This window comes from Grus americana, chromosome Z (genome assembly GCF_028858705.1).
Source record: "Grus americana isolate bGruAme1 chromosome Z, bGruAme1.mat, whole genome shotgun sequence".
NCBI lineage: Eukaryota > Metazoa > Chordata > Aves > Gruiformes > Gruidae > Grus > Grus americana.
Genome location: NC_072891.1, coordinates 22499401 through 22514840, shown reverse-complemented (window position 1 = coordinate 22514840; position 15440 = coordinate 22499401). Strand labels below are relative to the sequence as shown.

Below are 15440 nucleotides of genomic sequence, written 5' to 3'. Positions count from 1 at the left end.
TCAGTGACGTAGACTTTAAGTAGAAATGGTAATAAAAATGGCTTTAAGCAGCTGCTCCTTATTTGTGTTTTCCCCTTAACTGTAACGGTTAACGACAGCATGGTTTCTTGAGATAATGGTTTATGGCATGGAAGCACCTTGTTTGGTGTGTAGAGATTACAAAATCATATTGTTGTGCATAACAGCTCAGCTATAAATTAGGCCCAAGCATAATGTGATGTGGTCAGCTAACGCTCTCTGATCTGTGTTTCACATGCGGTGCTCTGTTAGCCCCTCTATATTTTTTCCATTCTGTTTCCTGAAAATCTTTTCCAAAACACTTTACTGACCTTTCTTTTATTAATTACAAAAATCTATATTTCTGTTTTGGTTTGTTTTCCTGCAGGCAGCATCATAAAATCTTAATCAAGTGAAAATGGCCTTTAGCAATTTGACATCAAAGGCTGTACTACTGTATGATGAATGGATTAAAGATGCCGGTGAGTCATTTAAATCTAAAACTTACTAACTTTCAATAATTTTGAATAGCAATGTGTAGATATTTTAGGGGTGCTGTTTATCAATTTCAAGTAGCTTTGTCTTCCTGTAAAAGTTTCTAAGACTTGCCAGGTTACTTATTGACATTTTTAACTGTAATGAACAGACTACTTTCTGCATTTTGAAAAAGGAAAAAAAAGAAAATGCAGCTGGCTTATAACCTCAGACTAAATCAAGTGCAGGCAGTGATTCTTCTGTAAGAGTTTCTGGCTTGCCTGAATATATAGTTTACGTTTTTCCCTGCTGAATGTAAAGCTTTAACTCTTTTTCATTACCAAACAATGGTGTTTTATCAGTTAATTGAGCTAGATGCACGGTGTTACTGTATTTTGCTTTTGCAAAGTGAAAAGTTACAGTATCTTAAAATTAATCCTCAGAGTAATTAATTCTGTCACGGTTCTGTTTTGAAAAGGAATGTTAGTCTCTTGTTGCAGCTGGTATGAGGATATTAAACACACTTGGCTTTAATGTCATTCTTCTCTAGTTCTGCATACTTACCAAAAATAACAGAGAAAATTTCAAGTGTGGGGTTAAGACCCATCTGTTGCAGTGCCACCTGAGTGTTCCTCACTGTGGTAGGCGCATGGTGACAGGGCTTGGCTGACTCCTGGGGAAAACTTGAGAAGCAGTTAAGGTTTGATCAATAAAAATACTAATTTATCTTTTTCCAGTATAGCTGAGAAACCACTTATCTTGTTCTGTAGAACCACAGCATGCAAGTGAGAAGGGATTTTTATCAGTATGACTCGTGGGGTGAAGTGGGTTGGGATAGGGCTGGATGGTGGAGCGTTTCTGCTGCAGCGTCCATGACTTCAGAGTTAGAGTTCCTCGTCTCCCTGCCTACCAGTCCTTGTATTTGGTATTTCATAGCATACTGTTAGTGATGGGACATGGTTTCCTCAGGAGCGAGATGGGAAAGTATTGGTAGTACCGGTGCCAGGGCTGGATGCAGAAAAAGCCGTCAGTTGTGAAGACCTGGTGATCCTCTTGCTGTGCAACACATACAGGTGCCTGCTGCTCTGGTTCACAATCCTTGTTGGTCTGTGGGCTGCAGCACTGGGCACATCACAGGCTGTGAGCAGCATTATGATGCGCTTTCCTCCTCAATCTGTTTTAAAACTTCTAGTAACTGTAAATAACATCAGAGGGTCCCATGGGTGATAGGTTGCTTGAATGCTGTGGGTTGCAAATCGCTGACTTAAGACTTCTGGACATGAATTAAACACTTAACAAAAACTGAAGTGGTATAATTTCACCCCCAAAATATAGCAGCAAACCATGAAAGCAGCAGTTTTCTGAGACAATTGCTAAGTTTGAGGTCATCCAGGAACAAATCTTCCAAAAGTCAGATTATAAAAATAATGATTAAAAAAGTAAATGAATTCATCTCAGTTCTCCTGCTTATGGAGAAATGCGGAAGTCTTTGGTGAGCTGGGACTCGGTGATGAGCCACAGAAGGGTGCAGTGGAATCATGGTGAAGCTCCGAGGGAGCACCTGCCAGCCGCAGCTGCAGGGAGAGGGAGTGGGGCATGGGTAGGAGGAGGTCTCTGCAAGACTTCTGCCTGGGGTAACTGGAGAGGAACTTGCAATGCTTTTGCTGTTTGGAGGCTTGTAATATGAAAGTGCGTGTTTTATGGTGCTGTGAAAGTAGTGATGTCCCTGGACTGAACAGGCACAAGCCTCAAGTGCTAAGCTGTGAATACCAACTGATGGGACAGAAGGCCATCTAACTTTAAAATCCCTGTACTTACTATGCGTAACGTTGTACTGCTTATAAAGCTCAAGGATCTTGAAAAGTGGGGTTGCTCCCTGTCTGTGACTTGAACTGTGAAATAAGGTTCATGCTTTTCCAGAAGAATGAAGTCTCACAGGGAAATGCAGCCTCAGTGATCTCTGCTTGTGCGTTGCGTTCCTACGCTGCCCTCTGAGCCCTGTTCACATCTGAAAACACAGACTTTGCAGGCAGGAGAGCTCTAGACAGAAAAGCGCATCACTCCTGGTTCTGTGTCTCATATTCATTACACGTGAAGACTTGATGCAGAAAGAAGCAGGTACTAAATCTTGTTATCCAGTCCGTATGCATTTGAGGCAAATGGACTCTGAAACATGATCAGTGACAGCAAAACTTAAACCATTAAGAATTAAGTACCTTTCTGCAGATGTTTTAGGATTTAGTAAATACTGGAAAGATCTGATTTCTTTTTTTTTTTTCTCCTTCCTTTCCCTCCTCTAGATCCGAGACTGGAAGGCTGGCCACTCATGTCTTCACCTTTTCCAACAACCTTTATCATTGGAACCTACATTTATTTTGTCACTTCCTTAGGACCCAAACTCATGGAAAATAAAAAACCTTTCGAACTAAGGCAGATAATGGCATTTTATAATTTTAGTGTGGTAGCCCTCTCTTTATATATGACTTACGAAGTAAGTACTACTTTTATTTGTAATGCATTTATATATTTTTTTTCTCTAACTACTAACTTTTAATAAATGTATTAATATAATTACCACTCTACAACAATCAGAATAATAGCTTTTTGACAATTGCAATTATATTCCTCTAAGCAGTATGCTAAACAAATTGAGCTGATAGTTGAGAAAATGTAGTAAGTCATACCTAGAAAGAAAGATTGTAAAATATTTTACGTGTCATTATATATAATTTACAAAATAAAAAATTCTCATAACTTATTTAATTTCCCTGGGCTGTAGCAGGTAAAGCAGACTACATGTTTTTTGTAGTCTGTTGTAATATTTTCTGTCCTACTATGTGATAGTCAACACTGATGTTTCAAACACTGTATAGAATATGTTTACTATGGAATAATCTTCAGTTAGATCTGCCTCTTAAATGATAGAAGTTAATAAAATCTAATTTGAGGATCTTCATCCTTTAAAAAAGAACCAAAACCACCCAAAACCCAAACCACGGAAATCTTTAGCATTGATTTTCCCCCCCTAATCCCAAAATAGCAAATGCTCTTTCTCTCAGAAGGTATGTTGGGATTTTGCTGTAGTTCACAGCTCAAGCAAACATTAACGACTGGAAAGCCTGATGAGTTGTATAGTGTTATGGGTTGAATGACCTAAAAATCCTTAACTATAGATGGTATAGACTATGTAGAAGCTTTAATTTAGAACCTTAAACCATAAGATAGCTAAAGTCTGTTGAGTTTCTTGTTGGTTGGGTGTTTTTGTTGTTAGTTTTTTGGTTTGGGGATTTTGGTTTGTTGTTTGGTGTTTTTCTTTCCCTTGGTTGTTTTTTAAATTGTAGCTACTTAACAATACTTTTGTGTGAATGCTAGCCTTATACGTGCTTGGTGAAGCATCGCTATGCTAGTACTGACCCTCTTTGTGTTAAATCTGACTATTTCAGGTTTGGCAAACTGGTAATGAAAAGTTGTCAGATTATTGTGCCAAATTGGCAGGATACCCTTCTGTTAGCCAATTTGCATAAGTTTCATCATGAATTACAGTAAGCTGCTTGACTTTTCTTTTAACAGCACTGTAAAGGCAGTGCAGCAGCAGCGACTTTGTGTCATGACAGGTGTGTGGAAAGTGGTGGGCAAGATGCACACATTTGCTATTTAGACTTTGTTTTGAAAAATTGCCAAACTCCCTTTTGTGGTTTGATGCCAAGTTTGATTTTTGGTTATAACCCTTGGAAACAAAAAAAAAATTAAAATATTAAACTTCTATTAGTGTCTGGCATGGTATTTAGTTAATCTGCTGTCAAGACTTCCATGTTACAATTCCATGAAAGAACACATGGACAGAGCGTAACAGACTGAATTTCTGCTATTGCCTCGTGCTCAGCAAAAGGCTGATTCTTTCCCTCTTTGGAACTGAGCCATTTGGTGGGTGCTTTAGTATTGTGCTGTCTTGGTGGTGTTTCAAATCTTGTTTTATTTAAGCAACTGATTCTTTTAGGAAGTTAAACAGACTAAAACTCTCCATCTGTTAAGAGAGCTCAACCTTCTATCATGCATGAGTGGATGATAATGATCGATGGATGAGAAACACTCTATAAACAGACACGAGATACAGTAGTACTAGCGGCTGGCAGGGGAGTGACCCAAGTGCTCTTGTCTGAGCCTTAATATATTCCAAGAGAAAAGATTAAATTACATTTGCTACATATAGTCCTTTGGTCATTTGTGTGCTCTCAATTGTAAAACTCTATCTTCTCATCGCTCGTATCAGTGAAAGTCTAATTGAATCATGCAGTTTAAGCAAAATTTTAGAAACTAAGATACTAAAAATATAGCGCATATTGATTCCTTGTTTTTAATGCTATTAAGCCGTATTTTTCTGTTGTGCTGGTTTTGTTTTCAGTATTAAGATGGTTGGCAGTGATACCAATTTTCAAAAAATTTCAAAATGTTTTATTTGCTTTTGTGGTCTGGTTTACAGAGTAAGTTGCTTTTTTAACATTGGTTTTGAGATGCATCTGTTTCTCCTTTTTGGCTACTAATGCTGAAATAATGGATGTAGGAAGAAAGTTCTTGTCTATAGGCGTGGTCCTAGAATTAGAAATTCATTAATCTGCAACAGCAAAGGATTTTATGGTAGCTAGCCTACATGGAGGTAGATGATTGACAAGGCTGCTGATGCAACATGTTTTTAATATTGTTTTCCCCTCCTGCTTTAGTGATTGCAAAAGTAATCCAAAATTAATGAATTTTTCAAAAGACATGAAGTAAATCTTTGCCTTTTCCCTTTTCTTTGCTCTAGTTTCTTATGTCAGGCTGGGCCACAGGGTACTCGTTCCGATGTGATATCGTTGACTACTCGAGGTCACCTACAGCTCTAAGAGTAAGTTTCCAAACACGAAGCCGAATTGTTATGCTACACTGACTTTATTTTTAGACATGCTTTTTGCACAACCAAATGAGCTGCTATAGAGTGGAATGCACTAAATGGAAATGCCCTCTTGCATAATGTAGAGCATGTGAGTTAACTGGAGGGGTTGATTGTTTGGGAGAAGGAAAGAGGCAACGTATATGTTGGCTTGTTCTTCTTGGTATTAAAATTCCTTCAGGATTAAAAAAATATTTTGTGTTTCTTAAAGAAAAACTAAACAAAGCATACATTTAAGTATTTCTGTCAACCTTATGACACCACTTACTCATCCCTATACTTTCCTTTTTATAGTTACTTATTTTTTCCTGCAGCTGCTTAGTTTTATTTACAACTATTATGATTTGACAATTTCTGGTTTTTACTCTTGCAGATGGTACGAACTTGTTGGCTTTACTACTTTTCCAAGTTCATTGAATTACTAGACACTGTAAGTATTTGTAGCCTAATAAAAGAAGTAGTGATGTTTCCCTTTTCACAGTAGACAAACTGGTGGTGTTGGGGGCTGGGGACATAAATTGTTTTTTATTTAGCCCTCCAATCTTCAGTCACTGGAATACTGTCAAGACATTTACCCTTATTATCTCTTCTCATCTTATTTTCCCATTACACTGTCATTCCTTGATTATCAGGAAAAATGTTAATGAGGGAACACACCTCTGAAAATTTAGGAAGCCCCGATAACTTGTCTGTTTAACACTAACCTGTTGTGCTCTGGCAATGCTTGTCTCAACACTGCAGATAAAAACCCATTGTTGATCACGCTGAATTTTTTTCCCACGTCATTTTCAGAATTTATCTTCCACATTTGGAATATTTGCATCAGCAGCCCTGCATACAGCATACATTGCCATACCTTCCTGCTCTGCATTCCTGTGTGTGCACTGGGGGTCAGGACAATAGATGTGTTTGATACGAGGCTGGCACTCCCAACATGTTTCAAAGAAAGTCTGAGCAGCAATGCATTGAAGCAGCGTGCAGACCTCACTCACCACCGGCAGACATCTGCCTTCCTCTCTTCCCCAGACTGACACCTGGTGGGGTTGGTTTAGCTGTTTTCAAACCACCTTCTGAGTGTTGGAATCAGCTGCAATTTTCATTTGTCCTATTGTTTGGTGCACAATAGTGATTCAGGAGCTAACTCAGGAGAGGTTAGGATGTCCTACACCCTGTGAGCAAAGTTAGCCATCTAACTTTCATCTGCAAACACTCATGATTCAGCACCGGAAGATCTTACTGACTGAGCCAAATGGAACGGTAATGGAAGGGCCAGGAATGCTAAAACAGGAACAGCCTGACAAGTTTAGCCCTCTGTTTACCTTTACTACCCATTGGTTAGACTGCTCCTTTTTAATTAGACCGGGGCTTGAAAAAAATTTTTTTAAAATGTGTTTTGTTTGAATCCACCTAATCAGGTACTTGTTTCTCAGCAGCTTTTTGGTTTTATTGCAAAAGTAATTTCTCAGCTGTATTAAAGTCAGCTGTTTCCAAATGTTTTCCCTGGCACACCAGGGTGTTCATTTGCTTGCTATCTGATACTACCCTTTGCATGACCTGACTTCTCCTTACACAGTTTTCTTGCTCTGTTTTCCCTTGACACTTCCCTCAATGTCTGTCTTTTAAAATGAGGCCCATTAATATTGATTAAGAATACTTACATTCTGTCCACTTTGCCTTTTTCCAAGGGTAGCTAAGTCAGTGCTCATACTAAAGTGCTATTTCTCTAACTTAATATTTTCTACTGTTTCTATGTGTTGCTAGTCCTTTGGTTAATTTTCTCAAATGGCCTTGCATTAGTAGTTCAGGGGACTTAAAATCTGATGCTTCTAGATACTTTTCAGTCCAAGCAAGTCCATCTTACACTGTCAGTTGCACACATAGATGACGTCTCAACCATGGACATTTGCTTTCAAAGCTTGCCCTGACTTTTAAGACTCCACAGGCGGATTTTACATACTAGTTTAATTTTTGTTTTTAAAAATATTCTGCATCTCCAGAGCCTCAGTTTCCCTTCTTCTCCCCAGACTGCAGCTGTGAAGAATTCTTAAATGTATAGTAGTAAGCAACCAGCAGTGGTGCATACAGTTTTCTCTAAGTATGTTGGGCTTGATTATCTCCTGTAACATTCTGTTCATTAAAAATCTGTTTCAGATATTTTTTGTGCTGCGTAAGAAAAACAACCAAGTTACATTCCTGCATGTCTTTCATCATTCCATCATGCCATGGACCTGGTGGTTTGGAGTCAAATTTGCTGCAGGTAGTGGAGAGAGAGTTTAAGTTGTACATATCTTCGGGTAGTAAAAGTTAACTATACTAGACAAAAATATTTAAAAAACAGAATTAAAAATCTTGCAAACATCAATGCTTTTAAATTTAGATGTCTGCAGTATTTCATGGAACAAGTGAGATCACCATAATTATTTATAATGGGTGGGAAGTACTCATTTTCCCTATTTGACAGCATTTTGTGCAGTGTTGGTTTCTCATGAAGGGGGGATAGGTGCAGAGGAGAGAGCTGTATGTAAGCAAAGAGCATTGTTACGTGAAAAAAAGATGTGACTGAAAAATCGGAAGTGCTAGGGGAGATGTATGAGGCAGACGACTGTTGAAACTACTTCAAAGCCACTTGTCATCTTGAAATATAGGAACTGAGTTGGAGGCGAGGACTGTTCTCTTTTTCTTTTTTGCCTGTTTAAGAAATTATTCAGGCTTCGTTACAGTTATTTTTACTAGCTTTAGGTAGCATAATTGGGGTTTATTTACATCTAATACTTTGGCTTTCACAAAACTACAGAAATATTTTCTGGACCTTAATTATTATAGAAACTGAATTGTACTAATTGAAAGTCTGTGTCCATTTCTAGCTTACCTTCACTTCTCCTTTCCTGCTTTGTGTGTCTATGCATGCATCTTCGTATGCTATGTTATTAGTGTGCACCACTAATAAATATAGCTTGCTGTGAGAATAGCCTGATAAGCACAGAGTGGAGAAATGCCCAGTCATTTAGTAGTCCATCTCTAGGAGGGTGTGGGGGGTTTTTTCAGGAGTTTCTACTGAGAAATAGGGATGTATTGTACGTTTCTTCACTCATGTTCCCTAGTATGTTTTTTTTCTCCCAGAACATTGGTGACAAATTGATGAGAACCATTGCTTATTAAATCAAATCTGTTAGTGTCTGGTTTATGAATACAAAAATAAGACCTGGAAGCAGTCCAGAAAATTTGTAGATGGCATCTTTTGAACATGTCCAGTGTGCAGACTTTCCTAGTGTATAAAAGGATATACTTCTGCTGTTTTTGTTGAGTTTCTGTTATTAGGAAGCTGGTGTCTTGATCATGTCTCTCTCAAATGTTGCTGGCATTTTAAGTTAATGATGAAATTGTGAATAGTTTTCTCAGCATACAGTTTGGTGTGTTTATAGATTTGCAAAAACAAACCCCAGCAACTAACAGTCCCTCCTCTTCAACCTTGAAAAGTTTTTCCATTTATAGGTGATTAACTTTCTGCCTTTTATCTGGACATCGGATCAGTATACCAGCTACAAGCTTCTGAGTTTGCATCAGATTCAAATTTCCCATGTGATAATTTGACAAATACTTTCAGCAAAATGTGCGAGAACTATTTTGTTCTCTGCTAATAATAGTCCCCCATATTCATGGAGAGCTGTGTTTATTCCAACTGTATTGCTTATCTTTATACTAATCTTTTCAAATATTGTTCTGTTTGATAACTTATTTTTTTTCCAAGAATTTTAGTCCTGCTGCTGATTACCTTGTATTCAGTTTCAGCACTGTTTGTCCTTCTAAATAGCGGCATTGATCAAGTTTTCAACCTGTTTTGTAAAAAACAAAACCAAAACCCCAAACAACAACCAACGGCTTTGAATGGAGATGCTGATTATAAACAGGGAATTGTAAAATGGTGCTTATGTATGGTGTTGCTTTTTGGAGCATATTTTTGTGCTGCTGACTAGGTTGTTTTTTCTTTTTCTCTGCTTTAACTATTTATTTTTTCTTTTGAATATTCACTGTGCAAGCCAAAAAAAGTATGTATGTTTGAACTGTAAGAACACTCAAATTATTTTTAAAAATACAAATATCTAAGTTTCAAAGTAAGTTTGCAATCGCAGCTGAAGTACTTATGATCTATCAAGCTGGAAGATTAGTGTAAGCTACTAAACTCACAAAATAAGTTTTACTTTTAACTTGAATGATGCTTAATGAAAATTGGGGTTTTTTTTCCCCCTTGCTAAATGTCTGCTTTCATGTCATCTTGTTTTCTTCCCAATGCTTAGTTTTTCATGTTCATATTTCTTATAAAAATGCTTTCTGTCTGCCACTTCTTGAATCATTTTTACCTATAATTTCTTGTGTTCATAAAAATGAAATTACTTTGAGCAGGAACATCTAACTACACAGCTGAACCAATGGAAAAGGAAGTATTTCCTTACTTGCTTTGTAAGTTATTCGTATCTTAGCGTTTCAGTCATGAGTTTGCCCCAAATGGGGCTACTTGGCCTTAAATTTCCTTGTCACTGTAACCATGCTTTTGAGGTGGACTATGGATTTGTGAGACCCTCACTTAGGTCTTGATTCCAAAAACTTACTGTCTGAAACTGTGATTCTTTCCCTGGGAATCTGGAATTCTGTGTTGGGGAGAGAATTATTACTTATCCTCCAGAGCTTTGCAAAGTTCGTCATGATGTCTAGAAAAGAGGTGTAAAACAGGAGGAACACGGTTTCTACTAAATTCTCTGCATCTCCACCATGTATGTGTTTTAATTTGAAAAAACAAAACAAAACCAAAAAAAACCCCAAAGAACAAAAAATTCCATGGAAAACTTTTACAGATAATTAGATCAGCTAGGTTTTATTGCTGTTTTGGTAATGCTTAGATAAGTCCTTTCTGAGAAAGGAAACTGATATGATCCCTCAGAATTGATGACAACCCAATTCAGGTTAAATACGTTGAGGGTTAATTAGAGTCTGTAGGTTTTGTGGTATGTGTTTTTTCTACCCTGACTCAAAACAAACTACTAGGACCCAAGGTGGCTTTTTAAATAACCTGATGCAATAATACTACTGTGTTTTGGTTTTCTACAGGTGGTTTAGGAACATTTCATGCTTTGCTGAACTGTATTGTCCATGTTGTCATGTACACTTATTATGGAATCTGTTCTTTGGGACCAGCCTATCATAAATATTTGTGGTGGAAAAAATACATGACAACCATACAACTTGTGAGTAATTTTCTGTTTGACATACACACCTCTCAGAAATCTGACTGTGGCTGACAGACTTAATGCAATACATTTGTACTTCTAGTTATGTTCATGTGTGTAGCTTACAGTTGGTACAAGGTTTACTCATGTTTTAATTGAGTAAAACAAAAGTTGTGAGCTCCCCTCAGTTATATACTTTAAAACTACTGACTTCAGTGTTCACTATAATCACAGATTTAGACACAGGAGCCTTTCAGTTATACAGTACTTGGTAAATATATTTACAAAACTCATAGCTTGCACAAAAATGATTAAAATGTAAGTTTACCACAAGAAAACATAATTAATGTACAGAATACACAATGGGACTAGTAGTGAGGAAAGGTAGTGAGTTTTTCTTTAGAATTTCTTTAGAATTTCATGTCCATTCTTTCATAGAAAGTGTTATGTTTAGAGAATTTACCTCTCTCTAAATCAGAGCATTAAAAAACACTCTTGCAGTAATTACATTAAGTGTTTTATCAGCCTTAGATCACTTTCAAAAGGTTACTGCTCTGGATGCTTTTTCAGGCCCAGCTTTTTTAATAGCTAAATTTTCAAAATTCAGCTTCTGGCTAGTTTGACCTGAGCAAGGATGCTGATGGAGGAGGGAAAGGAGCAGGGAGAAGTAGCCACGGCTGTCTGCTTGCACCAGGTCTGGTGTTAGTAGAATAGTTCATGTGTAATTCTGAACAATTTAGCTCGAATATTTATAACGTAAAGTCTTTTTGTCTCAGAGGCACTACCAGTGGATTATTAACTTGGAGTTCATGTGGAAATTGTTTTTTAAATCCTCCATTAAATTGTTTTTTGGGACCTGCAGACCTTCATGGCACATGCTAGTATGCAGGGAAGGTGGGAATTAATGTTCACCAATGCTATAATGGTTGCCCCTTTTTTTTTCTGGCTTATTTTTCTAAAGGAGCCTCCAATTTGTCACTGGTCAAATATTGTATGCCTCTACCTTTCTTCTCTGAACTGGCTAGGGCAGACTCCCACTCTCCTAGTATGGGTTTCTCAGTGCTGCTTGTAATTTAGTTTGTCCCAGGACTTTTCTTGCTTTACTATGTGAAAGTGGTTTTCAGCAGAGTAATGTTTTGGGAGAGCGGCTTTAAAGATGCATCTCTGTTGTTTTAAAAAGCTCTCCTCCCCATGCCGCTTTGAACTTCTGTAGTAAGTTTGTAATTTATTTAAAAAGTATTTCTTTTCTTCACGTTTTTCCTCCAGGTCCAGTTCATTGTGATTACAGGCCATATAGGACAAATCTACATCATGGATGATTGTCCATACCAGTATCCAATTTTCATGTTTATTATTTGGCTATATGGCTCTACATTTTTAGTCTTGTTTCTCCACTTCTGGTACCATGCTTACACGAAGGGACAAAGACTACCAAAGATGGCAAGAAATGGGATCAGCAAAGATCAGTGAAACAAACTCTTGTCTCTAAAACAAAAGAAGGGTATATGTCGAAGTGGAAACTTGCACTACTTGACAATCAAGATATTTAGGTGGACACACTACATGGTGTATATTTTGTATGTTTTCTTCCAAAACAGAATTTGTATTTTTGCTGTAAGTTATTTGGGATTCAGAATTTTGGGGGGGGTGGGGGGGTGGGGGCAGCACCATGAATCTCTGATTAAAAAAAAAAAAAGAAAAGGCATTTTTTCAACAACTTGTTCGTGTCTATTCTATAAGAAATCAATGGATAAATGATCTCTATCTAGAAGATGCATGAAAATGAAGATATAGGGAAAATTGAAATGTGTATGACGAGTACTGAGTACTTTGAACACTGAGGGGAAAAAATTACTTCACCTTAAATGTTACAAGTTGCTAAGACTGTCAACTGCATTTTATTAAAAGAATGAATCTTCAATAAGTACTGTTTATAGAATCTAAAGCTTATTATTAATATAGTTAATACATAAACATTCTTACACGTGTTTACAAACTATGTTACTTTAAAGAAAAGAATGTATGTTAATCTGTCAAGGTATGGCGTTTCATTTTAAGATCATGAATTTTTGGATATAAGGTCTTTCACTAAGAACTTAATTCATTTCACGTTCTGCTCACTTGAACATTATTCTAAATGTTGGAAACCTAATTTGAGGATTATCTAAGCTGTCTCGTAGCGTAATGATCAAAACATCTTACTGATTTGTTCACCAAAGTAGCCTAATGTACTTATTATCCAATGTATCTATGGATATATTTTGATTTTGGTAGCCTAGGCTGTTGGGGGGGGTGGGGGGGTAAATCTTGTCATTCAATAGCCAAAATCTTAGTCCTTGGATAGGTTTTAAAAAAATATTTTTTGATTGAAGTCAAAATGTCACCTAGCATGATTGTACTGTACTCTATGTTCTTCCATCTCCATTATCTATTGAAATACATGCCTATAAAGATTTTACATTGTTTTTTTCATGATTATTATTGTCTGTTTTCAACAACTCAGGGTTAAAGTTTCTCCGTTAATAGCACCAGTTACATTGTCTGGAACTGGGCAAAAAGACATGTGCCATTCTCTGAGCTGCTGAGAGTGGGGCAGGCAGTGGTGACCGGGCATCACTCCAGTCTGTGTGGAATTAACCACGGAAAACAACATACTGGTTAGGCAGACTGTTAGGGTCACACATGTATAGCAATCGAAGCACCTAGCTATTTGTATGCAATTTTGTATGCATTTGTACTGTATGAGTTTAAGGAGTTGGTGCATGTAACAGACCTGTAAATGAAGAGTTAAAGGTTAAAAGTACTGTTTTCCATTATGTTCAGTACTAACAGAAAAGAAGCTTGAGATATTTGCTTTGTGCTTGATCTGATCTGTACAATTTTTAAATACCTAAAACTTTGAGGCAGGTTTTAATTGCCTCCCTGTTATACAATTCCAAGAAAGTAAGTCTTGTTACATGAATATTTTTATGGGAATACGACATTTATGGTGCATTGTTAATGCTAAAAGGATTTAAACTTTATCTTGGACATGCAGATGATGCAAATGATTTCTTATGAGATTACATACAAGTCGTCATTATAAAACAAATAAATTTATATTTCCACTATTTACTCCCGGTAGCTGTCAGCTGTCATGGCAGATTGAAATTAGATCCCAGAAAGGATTTGGATGGCTTGAGATGTATATTGTGACCCCTGAATTTTAGATGCTTGATCCTAGAATCCTCAGTGCTGAGTTTCGGCTCCCTGGCAGTGCATGCGGGGAGGTGCTTTAGCAAAGAATCCAAGATAGCTGGGGTGCTGATCAGGGGCTACACACGTTTCCAGTGGGAAATGCAATTGCAGACTCTCGGTCTCAAATCCTGCTATCCTCCAGTGTGTGTGTGGCTTCCAAAGTAGGGGGTCGCCTCCAAAGGACAGACTTATTGCTGTTTTTTCAAAGAGCTGGAAAGGATTTGCCTCCGATTTATTTCTAAAGTTTGAATGGTGCCTATTTTTTTTTATACAGTAATTTCTTAACTAAGTACTGATGAAGAAAGTGGTACAACTTGGTTCATTTAGGTCTTCTTGAGCCTGCGGGTTCAAATGTGTTTGGGAAGTGCAGGCCTTTCTGGGAAAGGCTGTAATAGCTACTCTGTAGTGTAAGCTGGGTGATGCTACTCTCTGCTGCTTCTGGGGGGAAGCAGGCATTGCTCTAGTCTTGCAGATGACCCCTGTGCTGGTAGAGGAAGTCCTAGTTCTGGTCTCCAATTTTGCAGTTATCCCCCTGCTTCCCCCGTCCCATAAATATGCGTGGAGGAATGAATGCATCCTGCCCTGTGTGCGAGGGGCCGGATGCTTGTTTGTCGGTTTGGGACAGAGGTGTGCAAGTGGTTCTTCAAACTCACTTGGGCGTAAGTAGGAGCTGAGAGTATACGCGGTCAAAACTGAGTAGCTCTGCACATGGACAGGTGCTGAACAGAAAGGAGCCAGGAAAAACTTCCAAGTCCAGCCTCCGGAGTCAGTTGTTTGAGGTTCAGAATTAATAAGTAGGAGCAGAAACCAGAGATGCTAATCATTCCGTGGGCTGTCAGCAAGTGCCATTTCGGATTCCTACTGCATAATTTCTTGCACACTGGTTTAGTTTTCTCTAAGTTATGAAGTGTTTGGAGAAAAAGAATGCATTGTTTCAGTGAGTTGTAGGGATGTATCCGAAGATGTTGCCTAGAGCATAACTATGCTAATGACATCAGTACAGAACGTTATTAAACCCCATCCTGCGCACAGTGTTGCAGCCTGTGAGCATCTCATGATCTGAATCTGCACGGTTTCATTTTTTTCCTCCCTAAAAACTGTGCATCTTACATGCAGAAATGTACTACACCTTAAGCATGATGCGAGCAAGAAGAGTGCAAGAGTCAGCAAAATCGTTAGTGATTGTGTAGCAATGACAGGAGTGGGGTTGAAATTTTGTATTCTTTGTATTTGGTAAACGTTGGTGGAGCAGAAACACTAGCATTACTAGCTACTGACACTGAGCCCTGAAAAGGGGGGATTTTTTTGTTTTGTTTGTTTGTGTAAATTAATGAAAAGGCTGTATTCTCTTTATCACCAGGTGGTAGTTCACTGACACGAGCCCGGGCCCCTGTCCTGAACCACTTCCTGACTAAGTACAAGCAACAACACGTAGTTAGTGTCCGTTTTAAAAATTAAGTAACGCGGCTTCTGGGAATCCGATTGCCCCAGAGGAGCCGTTCCCGCTCCGCCTGCGCGGGAGGAGTCGCCTTTCTCCTCCGATACTCCTCCTGCGCCCCGGCCCACGCAGCGCCGTTGTTTTC

The 15440-nt window shown here is 38.1% G+C and overlaps 1 protein-coding gene across 6 annotated transcripts in view; it reads left to right on the top strand.

Annotated features, from left to right (window-relative positions):
* The window catches only part of ELOVL7 (ELOVL fatty acid elongase 7), a 33258-nt gene extending 21003 nt beyond the window's left edge, over positions 1-12255 (top strand). For all 6 annotated transcript variants that reach the window (XM_054810129.1, XM_054810123.1, XM_054810126.1 and 3 more), the window contains exons 2-8: positions 386-479; positions 2772-2962; positions 5273-5353; positions 5772-5828; positions 7550-7655; positions 10502-10638; positions 11887-12255. In XM_054810129.1, coding sequence (XP_054666104.1) covers positions 416-479; positions 2772-2962; positions 5273-5353; positions 5772-5828; positions 7550-7655; positions 10502-10638; positions 11887-12090 — 840 coding nt within the window. In that variant the 5' untranslated portion in view covers positions 386-415 and the 3' untranslated portion in view covers positions 12091-12255. The remainder of the gene's footprint in view (positions 1-385; positions 480-2771; positions 2963-5272; positions 5354-5771; positions 5829-7549; positions 7656-10501; positions 10639-11886) is intronic.
* Positions 12256-15440: the final 3185 nt, after the last annotated feature.